General features: G+C 42.0%; 1 protein-coding gene across 1 annotated transcript in view; it reads right to left on the bottom strand.

Annotated features, from left to right (window-relative positions):
* Positions 1 to 10934: 10934 nt before the first annotated feature.
* pard3ba (par-3 family cell polarity regulator beta a) overlaps positions 10935 to 27641 on the bottom strand; it is a 216863-nt gene continuing 200156 nt past the window's right edge. Inside the window, exon 24 of the mRNA XM_037696743.1 lies at positions 10935 to 11894. Coding sequence (XP_037552671.1) covers positions 11495 to 11894 — 400 coding nt within the window. The 3' untranslated portion in view covers positions 10935 to 11494. The remainder of the gene's footprint in view (positions 11895 to 27641) is intronic.

Below are 27641 nucleotides of genomic sequence, written 5' to 3'. Positions count from 1 at the left end.
GTCCAAACATCTCCTCCCACAGCCACCTCTTCCCGGACGACTCCAAGACGTTCTCAGGTCAGCTGAGAGAAATAGTGCCTCCAAGCATGTCCTGGGTCTTCACTGGGTTCTCCTTCCAGCTTTTCTAGAGAGGCGTCCAGGGTCCATCCTGGCCAGATATCTCCTCAGCTGGTTCCTCTGGATGGAGGAGCAGCAGTTCTACTCCCAGTATGTCCTGGAGAACTGAACTTCTCACCCCATCTCTAAAGGAGAGTTTGGCTACTCTGCAGAGAAAACTCCTTTAGACCTCCTGGATCCATTACCTTGTTCTTTCAGTCACTACCCAGAGTTGCTGACCACAGGTGAGGGTAGAAACGTAGATAGGTAAATAGAGAACCTCTCCTTGCAGCTCAGCTCCCTCTTCACCACAACTGACAGGCACAAAGTCCACAATACTGCAGAAGCTTCACCGATCTCCATTTTCTTCTCACTCGTGAACAAAACCCAGAGATAACTGAACTCCTCAAGTTGAGGCAGCACCTCACTCCCAACCAGAAGAGGACAGTCTACCCTGATGTTCTGCGTGATTAGCAATATTGTGCAATTATGGTAAGTTCATATCTGAGAATCTTCTGGCCAAACCAAATCTTCTCATGACTCAAGTTTGCTTGTTTGAACAGTGAGATCGCAAAGTTCCAGGATTTTGTTTCCAAAAAGGACTAAATTAAAAACACAGGGTTTTAACTTGGCTGCAGTCGAGTATCATCGCCGGGTGGTGACCTAAAGTTTCCAATCTTCAAGCTTGGGACTCCTTCTTTAGCTCAAATCCTCAATATTATTAGTAACGGTCAAACTGTTGGAGCTGATTTGTTTTGTGGAGTCAGGATGAGAACATTCTCTACAAATTTCCGTATGACGTAAATTTGTGGTACGTGATAAAAATAGAGGGTTTGGAGTTGAACTAGCCCGTCCACAAAGTGTAGTGAGATTTTCTTCTTTTTTATTTTTTTGCATTAACATGAAGTAAGAAAATAAATCAAATATGTTTTTTTTCCCCAGTTTAAAAAAAAATAATGCAATACAGTGATTCCCCTACGTTACTTGCCTTGGCAGGGCACTCATATTTTCCGTGATTTTTGTCGATGGTCGGGGATGGAGACGGAGACGCATCTGTGTTGTATGCTGATTGTACTGACAGTTTGAGCATGCGGGGGGAGGTGGGGGACGGTTCAGTGCGAGGGAAACGGAGCGCTACCTTCATAGACATAGCTTTTTAGATAGCGTGTCTGTATCGAGTGCCGCTAACTTACCGCTACGTCAGGGCACTCTGTTCTGTTGACAGGGCGGGGCGCCCTGTTTGTATAATGGTATGTCAACTCTGCAATAACTAAAGTCAAACAAGCGGTGCATCCATGTCCCTCGTCTCTGAGGGATTTGAACAATGAATGTTTTGTAGAAAACCCAAATGTTTTTGATGCAAGAAATTCAAGTGGATAGGGGTTACTCTTTGGAGAAGAACAGAGGAAGTTGGGGGGGGGGGGGGTTAGGCAGTTTTTAAGCAAGATAAAAACTAGAACCATAATTCCCTCAAGGGAAAGGGGTGTCCGTTGTACATATTTATGGTGGCAGCCATCTTGGATTTTGACTTGGCAATCCAAGTGCCCTTTCTTACACCTAGATGCAACCACACTCCAAAATGAAGATGATACCTCACTTGTTTTTCAAGTTATTATGCTCAAAACACTGACAGACAGACGAACTGTATTTAACAACGACAACGACAACGTATGTGTTATCATTTTATGTTCCCATACAATGGTGAAATTGAATCTCTGCATTTAACCCATCCACCCCCAGGTGGAGCAGTGAGCAGCTATTGAAAGTGCCTGGGGAGCAATTGGGGATAGGGTGTGCTGCTCAGAGACACTACGAGATGTGCAATGACTGGGGATCGAACCTGGAACTTTCCAGTCCCGAGTCGGCTGCCCTACCCCATCTCTGCCCCCATAATTCCCCTCTTCACTCTGATGGCAGGCAGCAACAGACAATTTGAGTTATTGCTGTTCAGTTCAACTAGTTTACTCTTTTAGACTCTCCACTTACCATCTGTAAAATTCAAGGTGATTGAGATCAGACCTGGAAGTGGTCAGTAGAGTAATTCAAAGTTCGCTGTTCCCATCTGGGCAGGTACATTACTAGTGCATCCACCATCTCTAGATTCAATCACTCTACATCTGATTTATGTTCCTTGAGGCAAAAGACAGAATAAAGTAGTTTGTCTGGAATATTATAGTTGACACTCAGATCCATCAGTCAGGAAAACATGGCTAATTGAAAAATAATGATGCCTCATAACTTGGGGTTTGAGCGGCATTTGGGAAATCACCTGAGCAGACTACAATTCATCACGTTCTGGTCTCCGTCTTACAAAAACTAAGCAGTCTCTAATTCCTCTTGGGCTGAGCGGCGCTCTGCCTGAGCCAAAGAGGCTGAGTTAACAGGGACACATAACATATTGCCCCCCTCCTCCCATCTTTTCGCTGCCATTCAAAGCAACCCAACACCCCTGACACATGCTCTCCCTCCTAGCCTGACGGCCAAGCAAAACACCTGGCAGCTGCAAGAGAAGGGCGCCGATTTCACAGCGGCTGCCAGGAGGTCAGCTGAGCCTCCACCGCCACGCAACTTACATGTGTGTCAGCGACGGGCGGTACGGAGGCATCGCAGCAGGTGGGGATGCATGTAAGTGACAAAGCAGTGGTGGAATAAGAGCTTAATATACAAGTAGTGACAGACAGCTCAGTCTGGACACTAAAGATCCTGGCTGGGCTACTCCGGCGCTTCTGGAAACATTTATAACCTCACGGTTAACCGCACGGAGGCGAGTTAACGTGCTGGATTTTACTTGGGACCTGTGTTCTGCCTGATGCGTTTCCCTGCTGAGCGCCATCATTCCCTTGGCTGAAGCTGTTTGTATGTCAGAGGCCAAGGCTGGTGCTGAGAGCTGGATGGATGGGTTCCAAGGGTCACAGACTTCAGCTGTTTTTGGCCACATCACAACACAGGGAGCATGCGTAAAACAAAATAGTGGAGGTGGTAAAGGAATATCGTTTCTGCAGAATCATCCATTCAAATTTAATGTTTTTTATGTCATGTAAGGCCTTAATTTGTTCTTCAAGGTGGAAGTGGAAGTGCATGAAGGTTTGGTTCTGAGCCCCTTCTTGTTTGTTCTGGTGATGGACTGACTAACAGATGAGGTCAGGCAGGAATCCCCGTGGACTATGATGTTTGCAGATGACATTGTGATCTGTGGTGAGAACAGGGAACAGGTGGAAGAGAACTTGAAGAAGTGGAGGTATGCACTTGAAAGAAGAGGAATGAAAGACAGCCATAGTAAGATCAGAGTACATGTGTGTGAATGAGAGGGAGGCCGGTGGAACAGTGAGGCTACAAGGAGCAGAGGTCACAAAGGTGCAGGACTTCAAGGACTTGGGGTTCATTGTCCAGGAAAATGGGGAGTGTGGTAAAGAAGTGAAGGAGAGTCCAGGCAGGATGGAGTTTCAGGAGTGATTCGTGACAAAAGGGTGTCAGCAAAAGGTCAAAGGAAAAGTTTACAAGACAGGTGATACCAGCCATGTTGTATGTTCTGGAGACAGAGACATGGACAAAAAGACGAGAAAGAACTGGAAGTGGCAGAAATGAAGATGTTGAGGTTCTCCTTAGGAGTGACAAGGATGGAAAAGGTTAGGAATGAGATCATCAGAGGTACAGCACATGTTGAACGGGAGATAAAGTTAGAGATGCCAGACTGAGATGGTTTGGACATGTCCAGAGGAGGGACAGTGTGTACACTGGTAGAAGGACATTAGAAATGCAGCTTCCAGGGAAAAGACACCGAGGAGATATATGGATGCAGTTAGAGAGGACATGGAGGTAGTTGGAGTGAAGACAGAGGATGCAGAGGACAGAGATGGAGGAGGATGACTCACTGTGGAGACCCCTGAAGACGGAAAAGCCGAAAGAAGGAGGTTTTAAAAATTGTGCTAAATCCATTTAATGTATTTTAAAGCCGCCCAGAAACCTTGTAGCAGGGACAAAGTAAGTTCCAAACTTTCGTTGAAGGAGTGCTTATAACCCGCCACCTTTCACGAGTTTCAAACTTAAATCACCTTCTGTTGAGAAACTACAGAATTAAAGCTGTTTTGGTCAAATGTAGTCAATAACCGAGTACAGTCTCACACGCTTTAAGATTAAAAACCATCCTGGATACTTTCTGTTTGTGTTACTCCAACCTCCTGCCTCCTCTCTTCTACCGGACCATGTGGTACAAATGACGAAAGGATTTACCAGAAACAGAGATGTCAGGAGGTCAGTGACCCATACCAAGTACAGATAAACATTAATATTTTCTCCATATTAGAATGTATGAACCTTTCATTGTTACCACGACAATGTAATCGGATCCAAAACAGGCTGCTGTGCCAGGAGCGGCGGCGGTAGCGTTGTCATAGCGACAGTTGTTGTAAGAAGATAGCGGCTGGCTGCTGGTGGCTCGGGCTGTGGCGTGTGGGCGAACGCCGAGGCAGAAGCCAGCGTTGCTTTAAGGATAAATACGCTTTGAATTAACGCCACAGCTGAGTCAACTTTGCACGGGAAGAAGAAGGGAAAAAAAAAAAAGGACGTAGAGTTGGAAAATGGATGTTTTAAACACGGTGCAAGGTGAAACCGAGCAAGAATATTGCAGAGAGGGGGGTGGATGTGAAATTATTTCCAATATCAGCACCGACTGTGGAAATTCAATTTCACAGTTCGTGAACAATATCAAACAAACACGCGGGCTGAAAGCGCACACTCCGGCTTGAGTGATGCCGGATCAAAAGGCTACACGGCAGACATAAAAAGCGAATGAGGTGGGTGAAGGGCAGGCTAACGGCTAATACGTCCACCCATCTTAAAGTCAGGCCATTCGAGCTACACATTAGCCACCGGTTTACTCACGGTTTGCCTCGGAGAGAAAAAGAAACTGGCGCTCTGCTCGTCTACACTCGAGCCCGTGATGCCTTAACGAGGCACGGTCTGAAACAAACGGCAGCAGGTGGAGGACGAAAAGGACAATGGAGTGGAATGTTCCTTTAATGAAGAGGCGAGGAAGAGAAGGCCGAGGTCAAAGTGGGCCATCAATTCATTCATATCTACTGTACACCCCCCACCTCCCGCAGCATGCTCCTGAACAGGATGTTTTTTTTTAGGAATCTGTGCAGGAGTTAGATAAGAGCTCCAGAGCTCCACTTTGCCCTCTCAGGAGCACGGCAGTTTGATTGACACATGCTAACAAGGCGAGGTGTTCGACACGAGGCGCCGGCAGAATTGGTAATGCCGAGAGAACTTAGGCGGGGAATTCTCCCACGACTTGGAAGGAGAAGGTGTCTCTGGGTCTCCGTTAGAGCGGCAACAAAAACGAGAGCTTATGGCGTGCGTTTCTCCAAACAACGGAAAAAAAAAAGGCCGGGCGTTCCTTTGAGACAGAGGTTCGCAAACTTTTTTTTGTCGGGACCGTTGGAGAAAGAAAATTGTCCTCGCTCCACAAGACCTGGGCCACAAAACAAATTAATGTGTTCACTACATGAACTGAAATGTATCAAATCTAATCTCTCTGAGTGAAATCAAGTAATTTTAAAGAAGGGAGCTGCCACTTTGGCAAGTAAACATGGATATTTTAGGTTCCTGTGCTCAGCTGTGCTACAATTTCTTTAAATATCACCTTTTCATAGACATATACTTACGTTATATACAAGCAAAAACACAATGAGTGTTGCTATATTTGTAAAGAACCATTTAAAAAAGGCCTTTTTTGTGATTAAAATCACTTTAACATTAAAGAACTGCATGATTGTCTAGTTTACCTGCATTTTTACCAAACAAAATAATCAGGATGAATGCAAAACATAATTTATTGTATATATTTGAACAAATATTCATAACAGTAAAGTTGTATTACAGTACGGACCCGAATATAAACAAGCTCAGCACCTCCAAACCACCAAAACCTTCTTTATTTTACTATAATCCAATGCAACACTGATTTATGACAAACTACAAACACGTTAAAATGACGTTCACTGAGAGAACTTTGTGAGTTTTGAAGAAAAAAGAAAAAGTATATAAAGCTTAATCTTGGACAAACAAATACCGGTATGCAACTTTGAGTCACACGGAGACACTCAAACAGGCTGCACACGTTCCTGCAGCGCCTCAACCTTTTTTGGCTCAACGCCTGCCACACAGTGAAGCATCGGGCCGTGGAGAACTCAGCTGGATTGACTTGGAGCAAAACAATAAATGTGTGATGGACGTCTGCCTTCTATCAGATTTAAAAAGACGACAAATTATCTCAGGTCAGCTATCCTAATCAGCGTTTCCTCTAGGTCACTTGTCTTGGCAGGGAGCTCATCTCAATGATTTATGTCGATGGGGTGGGTGGAGACAAAGACACGTCTGTGTTGCGCGCCGTTTGTGCCGACAGTTGTTGACCGGTGGGCGGGGGATAAGGAAACGGCTCAGCATGAGGCAAACGGGAGTGCTATCTCTGTAGCTTTTTAAGCTAGCACGTCTGTAATGCGCAGCTAGCTTAGTGCATGAGGTGGGGTGGTGGGCAGTTCGCTTCGGTAGGCAGGGTGCTCGGTTCTGTTGATGGGGCGGGGCGCCCTCCTTGTACAACGGTAGGGGAAACACTGCTAATAATAAGATTAATTTGTTGTTTTGTGCGTCTCTAAAATACATTTGGATTGCAACATTAGTCGCACTTGCTCCATGTTACCGAGTATGATGCCCCGCCCCACCACAAGGGGGCTCGCCACACAGTTTGAGGACTACTGCTTCAAGGAATGCAGATCATTCGCCACCAGAATTTTAAAAAAGCATTCTATTCTGAGAAAGGACAAAGCTGTTGCCATTTTGGACGAACCTTGTAAATGACATTTTGTATTTTGTGTGTAATTTGATAGCATGGATGGATAGCATGGATTATTGAGCATAGACTTTGGTGTTTTGAACCAGTGTGACATGATTGTCGACAAGGGAGCGGGCAGGCACCGGAGGCCATCTTAGCACTAACATAAACTGTTTTTTTTCCCCACTTTGGAGTAAGCTGTTGGGGGAGAATCAGTTTTGTTTGGCGTATCCTCAGACTGATGACGCCTTCTGGATGGAGGACGAAATGTCTCAACACACACACTCAAAACAAGAAACTGTCCAGATAACCTGACTGAACATTGTTGGATTTTATACCTGGATTATTGAGCATAGACTTTGGTGATTTGATAGCTATCAGAGTATATGTTGATGACTCCCTGGTGTTAACGCAACTATTTTTAGCCCAACATCAGTGAAACTGATTAAGCTGCAGCGATTTTTGCATCAGCTAAGGTTGCTTAGCTGTGGCAGCCATCTTGAATGAGGTTAACTACTAAAATTGTTCAGTTGTAAATTTACATCAAGGATTACTTTCTGAGTCATTAAAACCTGTCCATTGGTTCCCAGAGATATTTTGCTAACGCTAAGGACAAATGAACACACAGACAGGGACAAACAATGTCAAACGTCGAGAACAATAAAAAACAAAAGGAGGACGGGCGTGGTGAGCAGATGATTGACCTTAAGGAAGGGTCGAGTCTTCTGTGAAATCAAAAGTGAGGGGAATGTTTCCTGAGCGCTGATATGAAGCGACTCAACGGCCGTGACCGCATCCACTCTGGAAGTAACAGAATTCCTTCTGGATGACCATGAACAAAGGGGCGAGCCTCAGACTGTAACTAATTCTTTAACCTGTGGATTGGTTTTAGTGAGACGGACATCACAGCCAAGCACAGCTGACGACGAGTTCAAAGCTTTTGTTTAATAGACGTAAAGTGCAATTAATTCTCGGGTATTAAGTTGCTGTTGTTTATTATCTTTGGCAGCAAACTGACCACAAGCACTTGAAGGAGGCTGTTTACTGCAGTTATTCCTTTAAGTACAGCAAAGAGCTAAAGGAGCCGGCTTAAGTGCTCCAAGTTGTGTTGGCTTAACGTGAACGAGGGAAGAAATGGGCCTTAAAGAGGACGGCAGTCTGCTTAGAGAATCCAAGGAAGTAAAGATCTGAGGGGACGGTTTCAAAAACCTCACAAAGTGGAAATAACTGATAGATGTTGAGCTTTGGTTTTTCTTATAACAATTTTGGTGAAACTGCAAGACAAAGTCCATATGGGCCTTTTATTTTCACTAGATCTCACATCTTAACATAAAATACACATCGTTATGGGGTCACTAAAATTTATTATTCAAACTATATATTTATTATTACTATCAATTGATTTTGAGATCTTTAAACCACAGATTTAGAAAGTCTAAGCTTTTTAGACAGGGGTCATAAAATTTGCCAAAAGGCCTAAAATCTTTTTAGACAGGCAGTGCAGGGGGCAGCCTTGGATGAGCCATGTCTCTGGTATTTACAACTTTAGTTGTCATTAGATATTAGTGGGTACTGCTAGACTTGTTTATGAAATCATAAGTAATTTATAAAAACTATTATGACTGTAAATATGAACTGATTTTAAAACACTTCATCTGGTAAAATAAAGAAATAAAAGATTTCTGGACACCTGCTATGACTTTTTGTCCCTGAAAGTACAGTCAGGTTACTTAGAAAATTATAATAATTAAACTAATATAATAAACAATGACATTAAAAGTTTATAATGCACAACAATGACAAATAAAGCACTTTAGTGACAGTGTCCTTATCAATGAGCTAACATTAGCATGGTGAGCTAATTGCTCTAGCTAATGCAGTTAGCATCGTTAGCTTCAGGCTACTTATTTAAACTAACTTGCATCATTTCATAAGGTTTCATATATTACTTCATTGTTTTTCAACTGTGACTCACCAAATCGAAGTTCAGCTCCTTCAGATGAAGCTTGTGGAGGCAGAGTGTGATGTTTTTAACTCTTATTCTCTGTAAATCTTCCCAGGAGTCATGTTGAGTCACGTGACACGATCGAGCGCTCTGATTGGCCTAAAGTGCCGCCATTTTTAACCCTTTCTAGTGAACTATCAGGCCTACAAAGCTAAGCTAAAAAAAATTAAATCATGTAAAAAAGTTCTTATCCCACTGAATGCAGACTACCACCACTTATGAACAATATAATCAGAATTTGTATTTGTTAAAGCAGTGGTTTCCAACCCTGAGGAACACCATCCTGCATATTTTAGTTGTTTCTCTGCCGATAGAGTGATTTTATTCAAGTTCTGCAGAAGCCTGTTAATCACCAATTCATTCAAATCAGGTGTGTCAAAGCAGAGAAACAACAAACATGCAGGATGGTGTTCCACAAGGACCAGGGTTTGGAACCACAGCTTTATAGTAGCATAACGCCTTTATTCATTAATTAGTTGAATTTTATTTAAATATTTGAAACCAAAAATACACATTTCCTTTCTGGGATTGTGAAAGTAAACTTGTATTTCACTGATGGCACATCCCATGAGCATCTGTTGCTACTTTAAATAAAACATGGTGCAAGCTGGTACAAACCAACCAGTTTTAATACAAAGAAAATAACTCCGTTGTCTTATTTTAAATTATTCATGACCCTCACTTATGAAAACGTATAGTAATGTAATACTGCCTGCTAATATTGTGATATGCTGCTCCGCTGGGTACGATGAAGGTAATTAAAGCTAATTTACATTCACTGGATTGTTTTCTCTGGTGTGCAGCTGCTGCATACATCTCCTCTTTATTAAGATAAAACCAGATAATGTTAATATGGATTTTATAGCACCTATCTGCTGTAGAAAAGGGGCTAAAATGTTCTGTTGGACTAAAAACAAAAAGAATGTTTAATTCAACAATGGACATTTTCATGGGCTCGACTGGTTCAAGGCATCGGCGCATGACTTCCTGGGTTTTTGTCATCAGGATGACGAGCAGACAGCAGCTCTTTCCTTCCCTTGTTTACCCAGCTTTTATCTATTTTGGCAGTTTGAAAGACATTGTATCGCCGTTTCCAAAAGTAAAATATGAATAGAGTAGTGCCATAAAAAGAGATGAGACGTATAATTATTTGTCAGCTGCTGCGGGTCGGAGAGGCCACTTTTTTTTCTTCCTGCTCTGACGGGAGGGTCAAAGCAAAGCAGAGACTTTACAGCTCAGCATATGTCTGCTCCCTGCTGCTGAGGGTGCTAATTAAACATTAACTGATAGAAAAAGCCCTCCACACACACAATTATATCACGTCTAATTCCACCAATCACTGCCATCTTTACTTCTCGGAGCAAATTGGGCGTTAATCATTTTTCTAGTGGAGATTTTCCTTCACCCCCTAATTGTTGGAGATGATTCAGTCATTATCGGAACGCCGGCTACTCTTATCAGTCATCTGGCAGGGCAAATTTATCTGGAGACTGTGCTAGCAGAAATTAGACCAAATACCGTGATGAATTGTTTAAAGTAATGACTCACGGGGTTGTCGCTAAATCCCGCACGCAGAAATAAAACAAGACGCAAATGAACTGAACATGATTTCAAAATATTTATTTCAAAGAATTCGTAGAAAAAAAAAAATCACCTTTATTCAAAACATTTGATATGTTGCAAAGGAAAAGGTTTCATTCTTTAATCATTGCACAGAGAAGTGATATAACTTATATATGGTAGTACGTTTAGTGCCAGACCAAGATTTTTATGTTTTTATTAATATATATATTTAAAACTACAAAACCACACATCATAAATTCATCTTAAACACACAAAAATGGATTTGCCACTGCCGCATAATCAAAGGCTAAAAGAGAAAAGTACCAGGGTGAACAGGATGTAAAGGAAGTCCAAAAGACAAAACATCAAGGACTACAAGACACTAGAAGGGGGGTTACTTCCTGTTCCTGTTGGACAACTTCCTGTTTCTCTTGTGCAATTGTCGAACTGGTCAAGGTGATCCCGTTCCGTTTCCTTCAGTTTGATCCGTTAGTACAAAATGTGACGCAGGAATCGACTTCATTTTAAACATTTGGCACCAAGTTTAATCTAAACGTCTACATAAATCAGGGGTGTCCAATCCTGGTCCTCTAGAGGGATCCTCTCACATGTTTTACCCGTTTCTCTGCTTCAACACACCTGATTCAATGGTTGAATCACCTCTTCTTGTTCTTCGGACGCCTGTTAATCAACCACTGATTCAAATGAGATGTGTTGGAGCAGAGAAACCTCCAAACCATGCAGGATGGTGGCCCTCAAGGGCCAGGATTGGGCACTCCTGCCATAAATAATCCACCTCAGATTTACTTTTATTTTATTTCATTTCTACAATATAAACTTTGTCTCATTATAAACATTGGCAATACTGGAAAATGCACCATCTCCAATACGGTTATGTACATTTTAGTCTTTTTTTCTAAAAACGAACCTCTTTTTAAACATTTTCTCGTAACTTTTGGCGTCTGTTTGACTAACCTGAACCCCTGCGGGCCTCGACTTTACACAGCATCTATCATGACATTCTTCCGTCTCGGCTGTCTTTCGCCTCCATACTGGTAGCGATCGGGGCTAGGGTAGCGTTCCCTAGCATTCCTGTCAGGGCTGACGTAGCGGCCAGGGCTGGCCTGCCGGTAGTTTCTCCCCGCGGTAGTGTCGTAGTACTGCTGCCCTCTGCGACCAGCGGTAGGAGACGGGGGAACGTCCTGCCTTAGTGCCGCGCGGTGCTGTTGAGCTGATGGATAGTAGCGGGGGTTGTTGGGTGCCTGCTGGTTGGACAACTGAGGGAGCGGCAAACGGTTGGCGTTACTGGAAACTGGAGGGTCCTGGTAGTGGCTCGGGTAGGGGCCTTGTTCTCTGGGAACAGGTTTGGAGTGGGTGGGGTAATCATATGGATCCCTCCTGGAAGAAAAAAAAAAAAAAAAACAATTAGAGCTGTAGCAACTGTCAAAAACTTTTAATACCGTGTGACAAACACATGCCCCCACAAACAGATTTAGGCTTTAAAGTCCAGAGAGTGGCAAATCTTAATTTTGGTTTCAGCTGGTTTGGAGTAGAGGACAACCCTTCCTTAAGATAAAGCCTCCTTCTGTTATTCAGTTTACGTGGCGAGGCTTTGGTCTTGGCAGGATTGTGTTATTGGGGGGACGTGGATGGAGAGATGCCAAGAGATAACAGAAAATTCCTGGGTAAGCATATATGAGCTTGTGTGTGTGTGGAGGAATGTGTCTCTCTCTGGGCTGTGCAGTAACAAGGCAGCCAGCTGGAAGTCTCAAGTTCCCTCCCACTAGCTGTGGGTGATTAGGGGGCTAAACCCCGAGGTAAGGCGACACGGGGGCTTTGGAGAAACGGCTGAGAGGGAGAAAAGACAGAGGATGAGTAAAGAAAAGGGAAGGCTGCTCTCGCCTTTCATTCACACCCAAATGTTTTCCATCTTATGTGATGTTTCCAGAGTTGTGCGATAAACAAGTCTGAATCAAACTCGCTCCAACTATTTTGAAAGTACTGGTCAGCACCCAGACTCCACTATGGAGTCATGTTGTAGAAGGTGGTTTGATACTACAAGGACATTCTTGGTCTCCTGTCTGTGCTGGGTTCCATAACCTTGTCACAAGGTTGTAGCCTAGACATGAGGCCAGTCTTGGTTTAACACAGACCTCAAATTATGGGTAGACTCCCTCCAGTATCCCCAGTATGCTGCCAACTCTGTGACCAATCATGAAAACTATCATGAATCTACAACTCATTATCCTGCATAATGTGGAGAATACTGCACTCCAAATGCACGCCTAAAGACATCACCAAGACCCCACAAAGCCATCAAAGTTCTGTGTAGTGTTGTACTACTCGAGACCAGTCTTGGTCTTTTTGATGGTCTTGTCTCGGACTCGACCGCATTTGGTCTCGTTCTTGTCTCGATCTCGGACGTTGAGGACTCGGGATTTTATTTCAAGACCAGTCAATACCACAACTGTGGAAATATCATTAAATTGCCAGAATATTGTCCAGTTTATTTGTTAACATCCTTGTTTTTATTGGATGCAAACCATACGGATTCAAATCCAAGCAATAACGTGACTCATTGCTAAATACATGTTTTTGTTACCGCTGTCATGCCCACCCCCCTCCACTCGCACATGGTTCTACCAACAGAACAATACAGACAACAGAACGTAATGTCGCAACCAGGAGTGAAAGTAAGCTGGTATGGACAATCTGTGAAAAGACTGAGCTCCAAGACTTGGGGTCTTGGTCTTGACTTGGTCTCGGGTTAGGTGGTCTTGACTACAACACTAGTTCTGTGCATTTTATGTCAAAGCGTGGTCACCAACCGGTGTGAAGACGGCCTTAGACACACGTTGAAACGTCTGAATGTTTTAAATCACCACTTTGAAGATTCAAAGGTAAAGGCTAATGCTAAAAATTAATTAGTTATTTCATGACGCGTGGCTAAACAAGCATATTCAGGAGCTGCGCCCTCAAACAAAAAGCAAATTATAAATGATTTATTTTATTGTAATTTCTGTTATGTTGGGTTCTCTTTTTGGTCAGATTCAATTATATAAAATCTGGAATTTTATTTCTTCAACTTGGCCAAAAATGACAGAAATTCAGACTTTATACAAGATAAAAACCTAAACAAAGACATTAGGTAATATATTGTCTCTTTGGGGTAAAACCCAGTGATCATTTTGATGTTTTTGCATAAAACAACTCGTCATATCTGTGTTTGTATGGACAACTATCCATTGAAAACTGTAAAAAAAGAGTTTGTGACCACATGGAAACGTGAATTTTTAATTTCTGTATGTATCATCCAACAGTCTCAGTACATAACTTTCTCTTGTCCCGCTCAAGATGATAAAATAAAACTTCATAAACATTAGGCCTGTCACAATAACAAATTTTGCTGGGCGATTATCTCAGAAATTATTTTGATTAACGATAATATTGTTTGAAATTTGACAATAATTTGTAATTATTTTTTTACCACTAGATGGCAGTACAAGACTGAACCGAAGGATGGATAGTGAGGGAGCGAGCAGCGTGTCTAAGAAAAATGGGAGGGAGGCCCCTTGACGTGACATGGGCTGTCTCTCATTCCTGTTTTTGGTTCTCAAAATGGCGGACGCTCGGTGTGGTTTGAGCCGTTTAGCATAGCATTTTTCACACAAAGCTTTTAATAAAAATTAAAAACAAAAATCAGAAAACAAGTTCTCAGCTTCTTTTTGCAGAGAAAATAACTTATTAGACAAAGGCACGAGTTTTAACCATGAATTTCGGAGCTTTGACAAGACCAAGGCTTTTTCCCCCGAGGTCGGCCTGCTAGCTTAGCTCGTAGCTTAGCTTCTCAGCTTAGCTGCTTTTAACGATCCAAAAACCTGATTTTGGATGGTTAAAACAGATTTTAAAGAGAAAAGAGAAAGGGAGGGGTCAGTGAAGAACACCGGAGTTGAGCCTTTTGTCATGTGTCTTTAATAAAAAGAGAGAGACGAAGAAACGATAACGCCGATAAATGAAAAGGAGGTCGATAATTTTCATTTATCATACGATTAATTGATTTATTGTTTATCGCAACAGCCTAATAAACACATGCATCATTACTGGACTGAGTGTCACATACACTTTTCACCACCCCATCTTCAAGGTCAAGGAGACAAACCATGGTCAACGTTAAAACATGGTCTTTGCTTGTCTGGGACATATCTTCTGATCCGCTCAAGATAATTTAACAAAACCTCATACACATTTGCACTAGCTCGTGTGTTATATAATCTTTTCATCATCTCAGCTCTAAAATCAAGGCCACAAATCAAGGTCAAAGTAAAAACAAGGTCCATGCCATTGCTATATAATGCTGTACAATAGTTAGACAGGTGTATAATACTGCTGTATTCTTGTAGATAGCAATGATGTACCTATGAATAGAGGCACAGTTAATGCAGCACAAATTTAAGTTATAGTTGGGAAAAGACCAAATTAAGAAGATTTCTTCTACTCTCAATCGGAGATGCAACAAACCTTTCAGCTGAAAATCTCATTTGCTTGTTGAACATGATTTTCAAACGTATGAGGGTCAAAGACAAAAGTGTTAGGGGTGTGTTTTGTTTGGTATTTTAATTTGTCCAAAAGACTTACTTTTCTATCACACAACCTTTTTATGACACTTTCGGTTGTCCAAATCAGGTCGGTCCTCCGACTCTTGAGCTTACGGGATATGGCGTCGACGATTCCCCTTGAACAATAGCTCGTTTTGCTACGACAACGTGTCAACAAAAACAACTGAACAGACATTGATTTCCCACCCTACAACAATGGCTCCTACTGTAGTTATTATACAGAAGCTTGAGCTTAGCCTCCTCCTTGTTCTGTAACCGTATCCCGGCGTCTCCTCTGTCCAGTCTCTTGGGTCGGGCTCGGCACCTGTTGACTCGCCAGTTAGAATGAGTCACTCACCACAGATTAGGCAGTACACACCGAGGCTGTGAGTGCGTTTCTGTCCTTGTGCCTCAGAAGACTTCCCCTGAGGGCATTCATGGACTCTGCGCCTGATGTGTATGCGGTTGTGCTTTCTGTGGACTGGGAGGCCTGACCACCCAAACTGAGCAGTGGGGACAGGACCCATAGGTGGTCCCAACAACAGACAGCACCAACTTGTCTGTCAGCACGCTAATGCAGACGAATCTAAAACATGAAAGGGGCGAAGGAAGGAAAAAAGACCAAACTGAGATCTGAAATGGAGATGTAAAAATTGGGTGAAAACCTACTCCTTCTGTGCGAAGGAGTGGAACGAGCAAGAGAGGAAAAGGAGCAAAGGTCAACCTCCTCATTAATCCAGATTAAATGAGAGCACCGTGGGCCACCCAAACAGACACAAATCGCCTTATTTTCTCCTTCCTTGTGATCTGTTACCTCCCCTGGCATGTTCAATTCCATCCTTCTCCTTTTCTGCACCACCTGTCTCTCCATCATCTCTGCAGCATCCATCTTTAATATCTGCTCATGCACTCACTCTAATGCCTCGTCCCTCCCTGCATCTCATTTCATCTCATCTCCAATCATCGAGGGAGAGGAATAATCAGACACATGACAGACGATAAATCTCAGAGAGGAGAAAACCCATCAGCATAACCATAACCGTACTTCAAGACTTAAAGGCATCCTGCCCAGATAAAGTCTTACGAAGTCACAGATAATAAACGCAATCTGAAGATTTAATCCATTTATTTTTGTTCCAATCTGGACGACAATAACCAGATTGGCGAGGCAGGCCCGAAATGGTGGGAGATGCTGGGACTAGAATAGAGTTTTGAAAGCCATGCACCAAAGATAGGTTGTGATTTTCAAAGCGTGACCACTCAGTGCACCAGCACGACTCACTGCGTAGAAACACTCACAATTCAACTGAACATTTGCCCATTTTTTTCCACAACTTTGACTCACCAAGACACTACTGTAAGAGTTAAAGGTGTTTTATACTCCACACAAAGCCATAGTCTATGTAACACTCTGGTTATGCATAAACATAAAGTTTAATTAAATTATCTTGAAGTTGTTGGCTGGAAAAGAAAAAGTTTAAAGATGTGTGGACAAAAACAATACCGTAGTATGCACATTTTCCAAAGAGCGTATAATAAAAAAAAAAAGTTGGACCAGGTTTAGTGTTGGGAAGAGGCGGGCGTAGCTACACAATGTTATTTACATCACGCAGCTATGTCAATCACAGGCGATTTCTTGGCTTACGATGGCGTATGAAACTTAAAGTTAACTAAACCATCTTTTTACAATTACTAACGAGCATGCGTAAAATTGGGCGCCACGCCCCCAAATAGGTTGCTAGCTATTTCCGGACAGCTTTAATCTTTATTGTTCAGGTCCTTTTCACCTCCTTTTTTGGATTTATTTACCTGGATGATGGTGCATGCATCAGGACATTTTTAACCACTTTGGCTAGGTTTGCCTCAGGCCAGTTCTGTGAATAGCAAGCAGCCATCAGGGCACTACACGATCGATTGTTAGGTTACAGCAGTGACCGAAAGAATGAGATTGTGAATACAGGCGTTTGAAATGAGTTTCCTCTGCAGGGTAACTGGACTCGCCCTTAGAGATAGGGTGAGAAGTTCCAGGAGAGACTCCGAGTAGAACTGCTGCTCCTCCACATCGAGAGGAGCCAGTTGAGGTGGTTGATCTGGTAAGGATGCTCCCTGGGCGCCTCCCTAGGGAGGTGCTTCAGGCATGTCCAACTGGTAGGAGACCCCGTGGAAGACCGAGGACATACTGCAGAGACTACATCTCTCGGTTGGCCTGGGAACGTCTTGGAGTCGCCGCAGAAGAGCTGGAAGAGGTGGCTGTGGAAAGAGATGTCTGGACCTCCCTGCTCAAGCTGCTGCTCCTGTGACCGATTTCGGAACAAGCGGAAGATAATGGATGGATGGATGTTAGGTTACTGGCAATCGATTGTTAAGACTGTTGGTCCTCCTGCTACACATGAAAAGCTAGTTCTGGATGTCCCCATCAAACTGGTTTATCCACTCTGAGAAGATGCCATCTATAGGACTGAGTTTGTCGCATGGCCTCAGACAGATGAAGTCTTTCGGATGAAAGACGAAATGTTTCAACCAAGAAAAACCCATCCAGAGGACCTGCCGTAGCTTTTTTGGGTCATTTACACCAACTTTTTTTTTTTAATAAAAAAACATATTTATAAATGAGTTTTATTGGTATTTTAAGTTGCGATAGCGACATGGGGTGTTGGTATGACTGCAGAGGTAGATTTGAACTTTAGAATAAGTTTAAAACTAGAAGTAGTCAAGACCCTATCTGGACCCCAAAGCATCGGAAAACACAGACTTTGAGCATTGGTAACTGTAAAATGGTCGATTTGGAGGAATTTTGGTAAAGGTTTATGGATGTTTTTAACTACTAGGCTGAGAATGTTAACTGTCCATGAACTGTGTGTTTAGCAGAGAGCTGGAGGAGCTGATAAGCATTATAAAAACACTTTGCGCACACTGTCCGGTGCAGATACTCGCAACTGGGCTTCAATGATACACCTGGACCTACCATTCTGTGTTCGTCTGTCTCTCCTTCCTGTCCTCTCAAACCAGCCGGTCAAAGCAGATGGCCGCTTGTCCTGAGCTTGGTTCTGCTGGAGGTTTCTTCCTTTTAAAAGGGAGTTTTTCCTTTCCACTGTTGCCACTGTGCTCGCTCAGGATGGGAGACTGCAACGAAGCCAAGATTCAACTCGTCTGCTGGATTCCTTAGATAGAGAACTTTACTAATTGGCTTTTATGTGAATGTTCCTGTAAAGTGTCCTTAGACAACTTTATTGTGATTTGGCGCTGTATAAATAAACTAATTGAATTGAATTCAATGAAACATCTGTGTAAGACTTTACCCCCTCAAGTCTGAGTACAAACATTCACAGCAAACATGGCGTCAATCTGGGGGTACGAGGAAGTAAAGCCACGTTTTGATCATTTTTATACCCTCAACCCAATCCAGAGGGTTTAAGATTACCATGAATTGCTAGAGGAACCTTTTCTGTTAGTTTCAAACTGTTAAAACGTGACATAAAATTTACATGGGAGTCCAGTGAAGAGACAAACTGTAACGTAGTTTTGAAATCAAAAGAAGAAAATGTGAGGGTGGAGAATTTTCCGTACAGTTGTGACTTCTAAAAAAAAACACTCCCCGCTGGATTAAAACGTTGCTCGCCGCCGGTAACGACAATTAGAGGAGCTTTGCCAGCAGAGCTAATCTCGTTTGAAAAGAGCACGTGTCAGCGCGAGACGTGCGGACAGTAGGCGCGCTCGCATTCAGCTGTCGACTTCGTTTCACACGATTTTTAGAATGTCAAAGCCAGAAATTAAACTAATTAAAAGATCACACGGAAATCTGAAGTTTCCCTGAGCATTGCTCTACAGGTAAACAAACAGGTCTAAACGCAAAACAAGTCAAAAGAAAACGCTCGACATGGTTTAGTAATTGGAGGTTTTCTTTGTGCACGACACGCTGGCGTTTCTTTAAAGCTTTATTTGTCTCTATGCACGTTTTTATCGTGTGAGTGTTTATGAAGTATCATTGTATTGTGATCCGTTTTTCGGCATGATTCTCGTCCCACAGTTTTCAATCCATGTCAACACATCAAAACGTTCAGCTCTTTCAGGACAATCCTGCTATTTGGTATTGGTGCAACTTTAGCTTTTTGAAACATTTCACCTTTTCTGCCATTTTTTCCCTGATAGAAAAAGAACTGAGCTCATTTTACATCCTTCAAATCTTTAGATGTGTTTACAGCTCCTTTCACATTTGGTTCTGCTTCAGCTTCTTTCAGCTTCCTGCTGCAAATTTAAACTTTTTTCAGCTACTTTCAGCTGTTTTGTGCTCCTTTTATATCCATTCTGCTAACTACAACATTTTTGTGCTTCTTCTAATTTATTTTTGCTAATTTCAGCTCGTTATACTTTCAGTTTATTTCTGCAAATTTCAGCTTTTTCTTCTATTTCAGCTACTATATAGCTGAAAGTGTTTTCAGCTAATTCCACATTTTTGCACTCATTTAAACTTTTTTCGCCTAATTTTGCAAAAATGTGCTCTCATCGTTTTTCTTGTAATTTCAGCTTTGTTAGCTACTTTTCAGCAATTTTCTTTTGGTGCTAATTTCAGCTTTTTTTCAGATAATTTCCACTTTGTTGTGTTCATTTTTGCTTCTTTCAGCCTAATTGGAGGAGCATGTGTTCTTTGCTAATTTCAGCTTGTTCTACATTTTCAGCTACCTTTTAAGTCAATTTTAGCTGTTTTGAGATAAATTCAAGTTTTTCATGTTAATCTCTGCTACTTTCAGCCTAATTAACTTATTCCTTCTAATTTTAGTATTGTATTCTTTTCAGCTTCAGCTTATTTCTGCTCGTTTCAATTATTTCAACTACTTAGCTATTTTAGCTGTTTTTGCTAATTTTAGCCTTTTCAGCTAAGTCCACATTTTTTAAAAACTAATTTCAACTTTTTTCAGCCTAATTCAGCAAAAACGTGCTCTGTACACCTACTGGCAATTTATATTTCTGTTTTGTAGCTACTTTTCAGCTGTTTTTTTATTTGATTTTTTTGCTGTTGCTAATTTCAGCTTTTTCAGATACTTTGCACTTCTTTGTGCTCATCTCTGCTTGTTCAGCAAACTTGTTCTTTCTGCTTTCTTCTGTTAATTTATGCTTGTTCTACATTTTCAACTACGTTTTTAAGCATTTTTAATCTAATTTGAGCTGTTTTCTGATAAATTCAAGTTTTTGTGGTAATCTCTGCTACTTTCAGCCTAAATAACTTATTTCTGCTAATTTCACCTCGTTATCCTCCTTTCAGCTTTTTCTGCAATGTCAGCTACTATTTAGCTGTTTTATGCTAATTTTAGCCTTTTCAGCTAATTCCACATGCTTTAAACTCTTTAAGCTCTTTCTGCTTCCTTCTGGCAGTTTAAGCTTCTTTCTGCCTTTTCAGCTACTTTTCAACAAATTAATTGCTAATTTCAGCTTCTTTTTTTTTTTACACAATTTTCTAATTTTTGTGCTTATTTTTGCTTCTTTAAAACTTATTCAGTAAATGTGTTCTTTCTGCTTTCTTCTGCTAACTTAAGCTTGTTCTTTCATTTCAGCTACATTTCAGCATGTTTTTAGCTCATTTCAGCTGTTTTTAGCTCATTTCAGCTGTTTTTAGCTCATTTCAGCTGTTTTTCAGCAAGTTCTTCTGAAATAGGCATTCCCACTGCATTTTCACAATAAATGTAATTTCTCTAGTTCTTTATTTTATTTGAAGCATTTACAGAATGAATTTGGTGCGAGGAAAGAAGGCGAGAAAAATAAACCCGTCTGTGTGGCGAGGAGAGCGACAGCTGAGACCCGTCTGTCCCTCCTGGGGTCCACACGGAGCAGGAGAGCGAGGTGTGATGGGAACCACGGGGACCGACTCGAGCAGAAAGCTGCGATGACACGCCGCCTAATACGCCTGACTCACACTCAGAGAACGACGTCAGAAAAAACACTCGCAGCCGCCCTCTGAGCGCGCCCGATAGACTCCACGTTACACCCAGAGCTATGCATGCTGGGAGATTTATGATCACGCACTTGAGTGGAGGGAAAGTGTGCGAGCCCATCTGGGACCGCAGTGTGTTCATTCAGCTTCCGCCCGGTGACAGAGGAATTTGTTGGGTGGTGGTGGTTATCCGGCACCTGCCCCATGGAAACGGAAGGAGGAAGTTAGTAACCCCACACCCTAACAACACTCCCCCCTCTTCAGCAGTTCCTCATCAAACCTAACCTGCCCCCCCCCCATCCTCACAAGTTTGACAACAGCTGGAAATGTAGAAGAGAAGATTTATTTACATCAAGAATTTTCACAAACCGTTCTTAAAATCTTCTGAGCTCGACAGTTAGAAATATATTTCTTTATTAAGATAACGTTTTTGTTTGCAAACCAAGTGGAAGATTAGATAACTAATATTTATCGTTCATATGTCCCACGTTAACATCTTACCTGCTGTAGATAATAACTGTTTAGAACTCGTTTTGTTAAAATAGAGACGAATTCTGATGGGATTAACAGCTAATCAGAGTGTGGTCCAGACCAAAGTGGATTGCTGTCGTATTAACTTGATTTTTAATATTTTAGATTTAAAGTAAACGTTGTTTAATGATTTTTTTAAAAAATACTGTTAATAATTTTGTGTAACACAGTTATCCACTGTAGTGGAACAAAGATGAGACTGTCCGTCCGGTTCATTTTTAAGCTCAATAACTTGAATAGGCAACACGCCAACTTCCACTTGATGTGCGGTTGCATCCAGGCGTAGCAAAGGTCACTATTGAAAAATTATTTTGCAATGCCAAAATCCAAGACGGCCATCATATATTTATATACCGTATTTTTCGTCCTATACGTCACTTTTTTTTTTTTCATTATTTGCATGTTCTGCAATTTATACACAAAAGCGACGTTTTTTTTTTTTTTTTGAAGCTCAACAAATGAAGCTGTAAAGACTTAGCTTTTATTCATGGAAGGTTTTGCTCATTTCAGTAAAATATAAACTAAAGTCACTTTACGTGAAAGAGTCCGGAGGATAAACTGGTTTGCCTGCAGTCCAGCTACGTCGGCCACAAAGAGCTGAATAATCTTTTTATAAACCACAAATGTTTGCTTTTATTTCCAAAATGCCCGCAGGCAGCTGCACAGTACAAAACATTTAAATAATGATAAAAATATAGAAGTGAAATGATTTACAGATCATTACACCGTGTCTCAACCAATTCTAAAACAACGGGGCACGTTAATAAATTGACTGACAGCTTTGTGTTCTCATGCGTGCACAAAGAACGAGCGCGGAACGCACAAATGACACTAATGGCAATTAGATGTCGTTTGCTCGTTGAATTCATTAATGTGGTGGTTCCAGAGACGGAGGGAGCATATGGATCTGCACGTGAACACATCTGCTAATTACGGAGTCACCTTACATGGACGGCAGCTAAATATATTATTCACTCGGCAAAAACAAAGAAATAAACAGCTGCCAAACCCATATTTTCATTTATTTGAAACTTAGACATTTCTGGGTACAATGTGCCTCATTTAAATTTTCTTGTGCTTAATTTAATCTACGGTTTAAGGTGGACACCTGTTTGTATTTATTGTTTTAAATAACTTCAATAATCTGTAGCGTGGTCCTTAAAGAAAACAAGATATTTGAGTGGTCAATGTAATTTTTGAGATGAGTGTTTTTCTGGACTGGAATGAGGTAAACCTAAATGTTTTCAAGATATAAAAGTGGGAAGGAGTTACACTGTGGAGAACGGGGGGTGGGGGGTCTGAGGTTGCGCAGAGTGTTGGATCCTGGCGAGAACAAGTTTATCCACAAGCAGGGGCAGACCAAGGGGGTGGCCGATGGTGGCCTAGGCTAGATCAACATAGACTGACATAAATCTATAGCACGGACGAATCTTCGGCCACTGTGATCATTTGAAGAAACTATACTTTTAATCAAAAATCTATAAAGAATTGTTTTCTAGATAGATTAGAGTTGGTCAATCAGTCAGTCAGTCAGTCAGTCAGACAGTCAGACAGACTAATCTTACCTCCCAATCGATCTGGTTTCAGGAAAAAAATACAGCACATTGACTGCTTCCTTGAACATTTTTAATGATGTTGACTCAGTGGATGCTAAGGATTATTGTGCTGCACTTTTCTTAGACCTGTCTAAAGCTTTTGACACTGGATCATAACATCTTGTGTCATAAGCTCTCAGAAATTGGTTTCTCAGATCATATTGGTTGGTTCTCTCTCTCTCTGATCGGAGTCAGTGTGCTCAACATAATGGTACTTTTTTTAGTTATTTAACAGTTAACAATGGTGTACCGCAAGGCTCAGACTTAGGACCCACCCTCTTCACAATCTACATAGGTAATGTAGGTCAGATCATCCCTGATGCATCCTTACATGCATCAGCAATGCATGTAAGGATGCTGTCTATCATGGTGCACTAAGATTCATAACTGGCTGTAACTACCGTACCCACCACTGCACCCAGTATTCACTGGTTAAATGAACATCATTAACTTCACGCAGACTCTCTCACTGGTACATTTTCATCTTTAAATCACTTCTTGGTCTGCTGCCTTCATACATCTCCTTCTACATGTCTCTGCGTGAGTGCAGCTACAGCGTGCGCTCTCAGGACATTATTACATGCAGTGCCCCCTCAGTGAGGACTGAACTAGACAAAAGGGTCTTCTCCTACTCCGCTCCAGTTTCCTTGAATATCTTGCAAAAAGATCTGAAGCTCTCGACCTTGACCTCTCTAAGTGGCTTCAAACATCAGCTAAGTTCGTGGCACAAACCAACAAAGACATGTTCTTGTTTTTAGTTTTCTACACCGCCTTATAATGTAGCTGCTTTCTTTTGTTTTTATATCATTGCTTCTATTTACTTTTCGTTTTATATGATTGTTTATCGTTGTCTGTACCTCATCTGTGTTACCTGTTTAAAACAGGTCTCTCTTGTAAATGAGTCCTCGTGGCTCAATGAGATTAACCTGTTGAAATAAAGGTTGAATGACAGACCGACAGTATTAATCCCAGCGGGGAAATTCGAGAAATGGTATTGTGTGAAAAATCCCCTCTCGTCTCTTCGGTCAGACGGCCAGCAGTTGTTCCAAAGACTAAACAACATAAGCTCACTGCCCACAGTAAAGTATGCATATCAAATAATATAAAACAGATGAAGTAAAGGTAAATAAATAAACAAACAAACACGACGGAACTAACTGGATTGGCCACCACTCACATAGGAGCTGGCGGTCATGATATATATTCTATTATTATTATATAGCTGCTGTTGAAGCACGTAGAGGGGATGGGATGGGACTTGTACCTGGCCAAGGCTATGGGAATGTTGTTCACCTACAGTGCTTACAGAACCTTGTATGGGGTCCAGTATTATAACATATGTTTGGTTTGGAACAGATAATATGTAAAATTAGCTCAACTGTTTAACCAAACAACATGAATCCCAAAACAACAGAGGTCCTCCAAGGCTAATGATCATCATGAAAACCTTTTGGAGGAACAAGAATAAATTGTTTCATCTATGAGTGGGGATAGAACAGAGAAGGCCCGTCTGCTCATAATATACATTCCAGAATATGTAGTCATCCCAGCCCAGAAGTGCACCTTGAACCCCGGCGGTAATGGTGCTGCTGAGTGCCAAGGACACAGAGCAGGCCTGGATGGATCTGCAGCAGGGGAAACCATCATCCACTCTGATCCCAGCTAATCAAACCAGCTTGAGTCAACAACAGCGGTGGGAACTGGCTCCCACCTAACTGTGCGTTCCTCGTCTAAATGGTTGTGTTTACACTCGGTGCTGCTATAAACCGATGGGAAGTGTGTACAGTATCAACGGCAGGTAACGGCGGGGGTGTTGGTTTAGAAAGAAGAAGGTGAGAAGAGATGGGAGGCCAAACAGTTTGTTAACTAGGAGCAGGTACGTTTACTTACTGCTTTTTTTTATTCAACCTTTATTTCTACAGGTTAGGCTCATTGAGTCACGCGGACTCATTTACAAGAGAGACCGGTTTCAAACAAAAACCACAGATGAGGTACAGACAACAATAAACAGCCATAAAATGAAAAGCAAATAAAAGTAGTGATATAAAACAAAATTAAATCTAGCTTCATTATGAAGAAACGAGGTAAAATACTAAAAACAGGAACATGTCTGTGTTGGTTTTTGCCATGAACACAGCAGTTGTTTAAAATCCCTTAGAGAGATCAAAGTCAACAACTTCAGATATTTATGCAAGGTGTTCCAGGATACAGGAGCGGAGTAAGAGAAGGCCCTTTTACCAAATTCGGTCCGCAATGGGGGTAAAGATGTATTGGGAGTGCACGCTGTAATTGCACTGACGAAGTGACATGTAGGAGGGGATGTATGAAAACAAATGACCAAGAAGTGATTTAAAGATGAAAATGTACCAGTGAGAGAGTCTGCGTGAAGTTAATGTCCAGTTAACCAGTGAATACTGGGTGCAATGGTGGGTACGGTAGTTACAGCCAGTTATGAATCTTAGCACTCCGTGATAGACAGTGTCCAACATGTAGAAGTTACAAGATGTTTCCTAGCATTCTGTTAGACAGAATCTATTACTGAAAAACAAACTTAATTTTAATTTCAATTTCTTTACCAAGTTTTCGACATGGGGTTTAAAAGAGAGAAGCGAATCGTCCGACGCTCAAGATTTGTAAGAATCGACAAACTCAATAGAAGCACCATTCAGGGCCGAAATGGTGTAGGGGCAGGGCAGCCAACTTTGGACCCCAAGGTCATGGGTTCGATCCCCGGTCATTGCACATGTTGTGGTGTCTCTGAGCAGGACACCCAATCTCGAATAGCTCCCCGGGCGCCTACATAGCTGCCCACTGTTCCACCTGGGTGTATCCCAGGTGCGATGGGTTAAACGCAGACAGCCAATTTTGTCTTTGTATGGGAACATACAGCAATGACAACAAATAGCACTTTATTATTATACTTCATTCGAAGAAAAAACAGAAGGACGAACGGCTGGGACCAACTTCCTGTTTGAAAAAAAGCATCCCTTTGGTTTTGTCTGCGTTTAGTACAAGTTTGAGACGGAACAAATCTGACTGGATTATGTCAAATGCAGACTGTAAAAGCTGGAAAACCTTAGCAACTGTTCTAGCTCGACAATAAACAACTGTGTCATCAGCATAGAAATGTAAGGATGCACCAGGAATGATCTGACCTACATTACCTATGTAGATTGTGAAGAGGGTGAGTCCTAAGACTGAGCCTTGTGGTACACCATTGTTAACAGACAGCTGGAGGAAGTATCGGTATGTTGAACACATTGCCTTTGATCTAGAGAACCAGCCAATGGTATGATCTGAGAAACCAACATCTGAGAGCTTATGACATAAGATGTCATGATCCAGTGTGAAAGATTATTAGACGGGTCTAGTAAAGTGCAGCACGATAATCCTTAGCATGCAGTGCTTCCACAGTGTCATTAAAAACCTTCGATGATGCAGTCGTTGTGCTGCGTTGTTTCCTAAAACCAGATTGATGGGGAGGTAAGATGTTAAAATGTTAAACGATTGTTTATGCTTGCATGAACACGTGACGTTTTATGAATGATATGCTACAACTGAACTTTTCTACAATAGTTTCCTATTTAAATCTACAGATGTGAAGGTATTTAAGTGTCGTTCCTCCAGAGAGGTATAGTCGTTGAGTCAAAGATCATTTTTACGTTGAGGACACTGCTGAGGAATCGTGTAATGGAGCTGTGCCAGGGGACAACAGTTGAGTACGAGTTGATGATAGAAACAGATGGGAATTCATTTTGACTGAAGGGTTGGACCTTTTTTTATTTTCCAGTGAACAGATTCAGCTCAAAACAAGTCGACTCCACGGCTTTTCATTTGAATTCATGCCGACACGGTCTATTTTTTTCTATTTCTAGACTTAATGTCACGCAGGTTTTTGCATGCCGGTCTTTATTTTTCCAACTGGGCTCACGTGGAGCGTGTTCCTTTTGTTTTATTTACGATGCGCAGATTTTATTTCCTCGTGCGTCGAGGTCTGAGACGGTGGAGGAAAGAGGCGAAGGCAGATCTAAACAGATGTGATGGAAGGATTGATGGTATCAGTGAAAGGCAGAGAAAGAGGCGTTAAAGTAAACAGGTAGATCCTCAGCTGTGCTGTGTGACAGAGCTGGTTTAAGCCCTTTCATTTCCTACCGCTCACTCGATTACATGTTTGAGCACAAACGGTGTTAGCTCAACAAACATAACCGCTTCTGCGCGCCGAGGGGGCCCGGGGCTTCATAAAGGGACAAGGGTTACTCACTGCTGGGCTGATCATTTGTTTTTATTATTTACCGCTTGAGTAAGGGGGTCAAATCAAGTTTTAAACCAATCGTCCGGCCTCTGGAGCCATTAGGAGCGCGGGTCCAGAAAGACGGCCGCAATAAGATGCCGCCCGAGTTCCCAAGAAATGAAATGAGTCACAGAAACAATAACTTTAACTGAGTTGGAGGAGTTTAAGGTGAGTCGATGGACAGCTGGACGGCAGCAGATTAGAGCT

The sequence above is a fragment of the Nematolebias whitei genome, chromosome 23 (genome assembly GCF_014905685.2).
Source record: "Nematolebias whitei isolate Nwh7 chromosome 23, NemWhi1, whole genome shotgun sequence".
Lineage (NCBI taxonomy): Eukaryota > Metazoa > Chordata > Actinopteri > Cyprinodontiformes > Rivulidae > Nematolebias > Nematolebias whitei.
The sequence above is the reverse complement of the archived record's forward strand: the minus strand, read 5'-3'. Positions and strand labels throughout refer to the sequence as shown.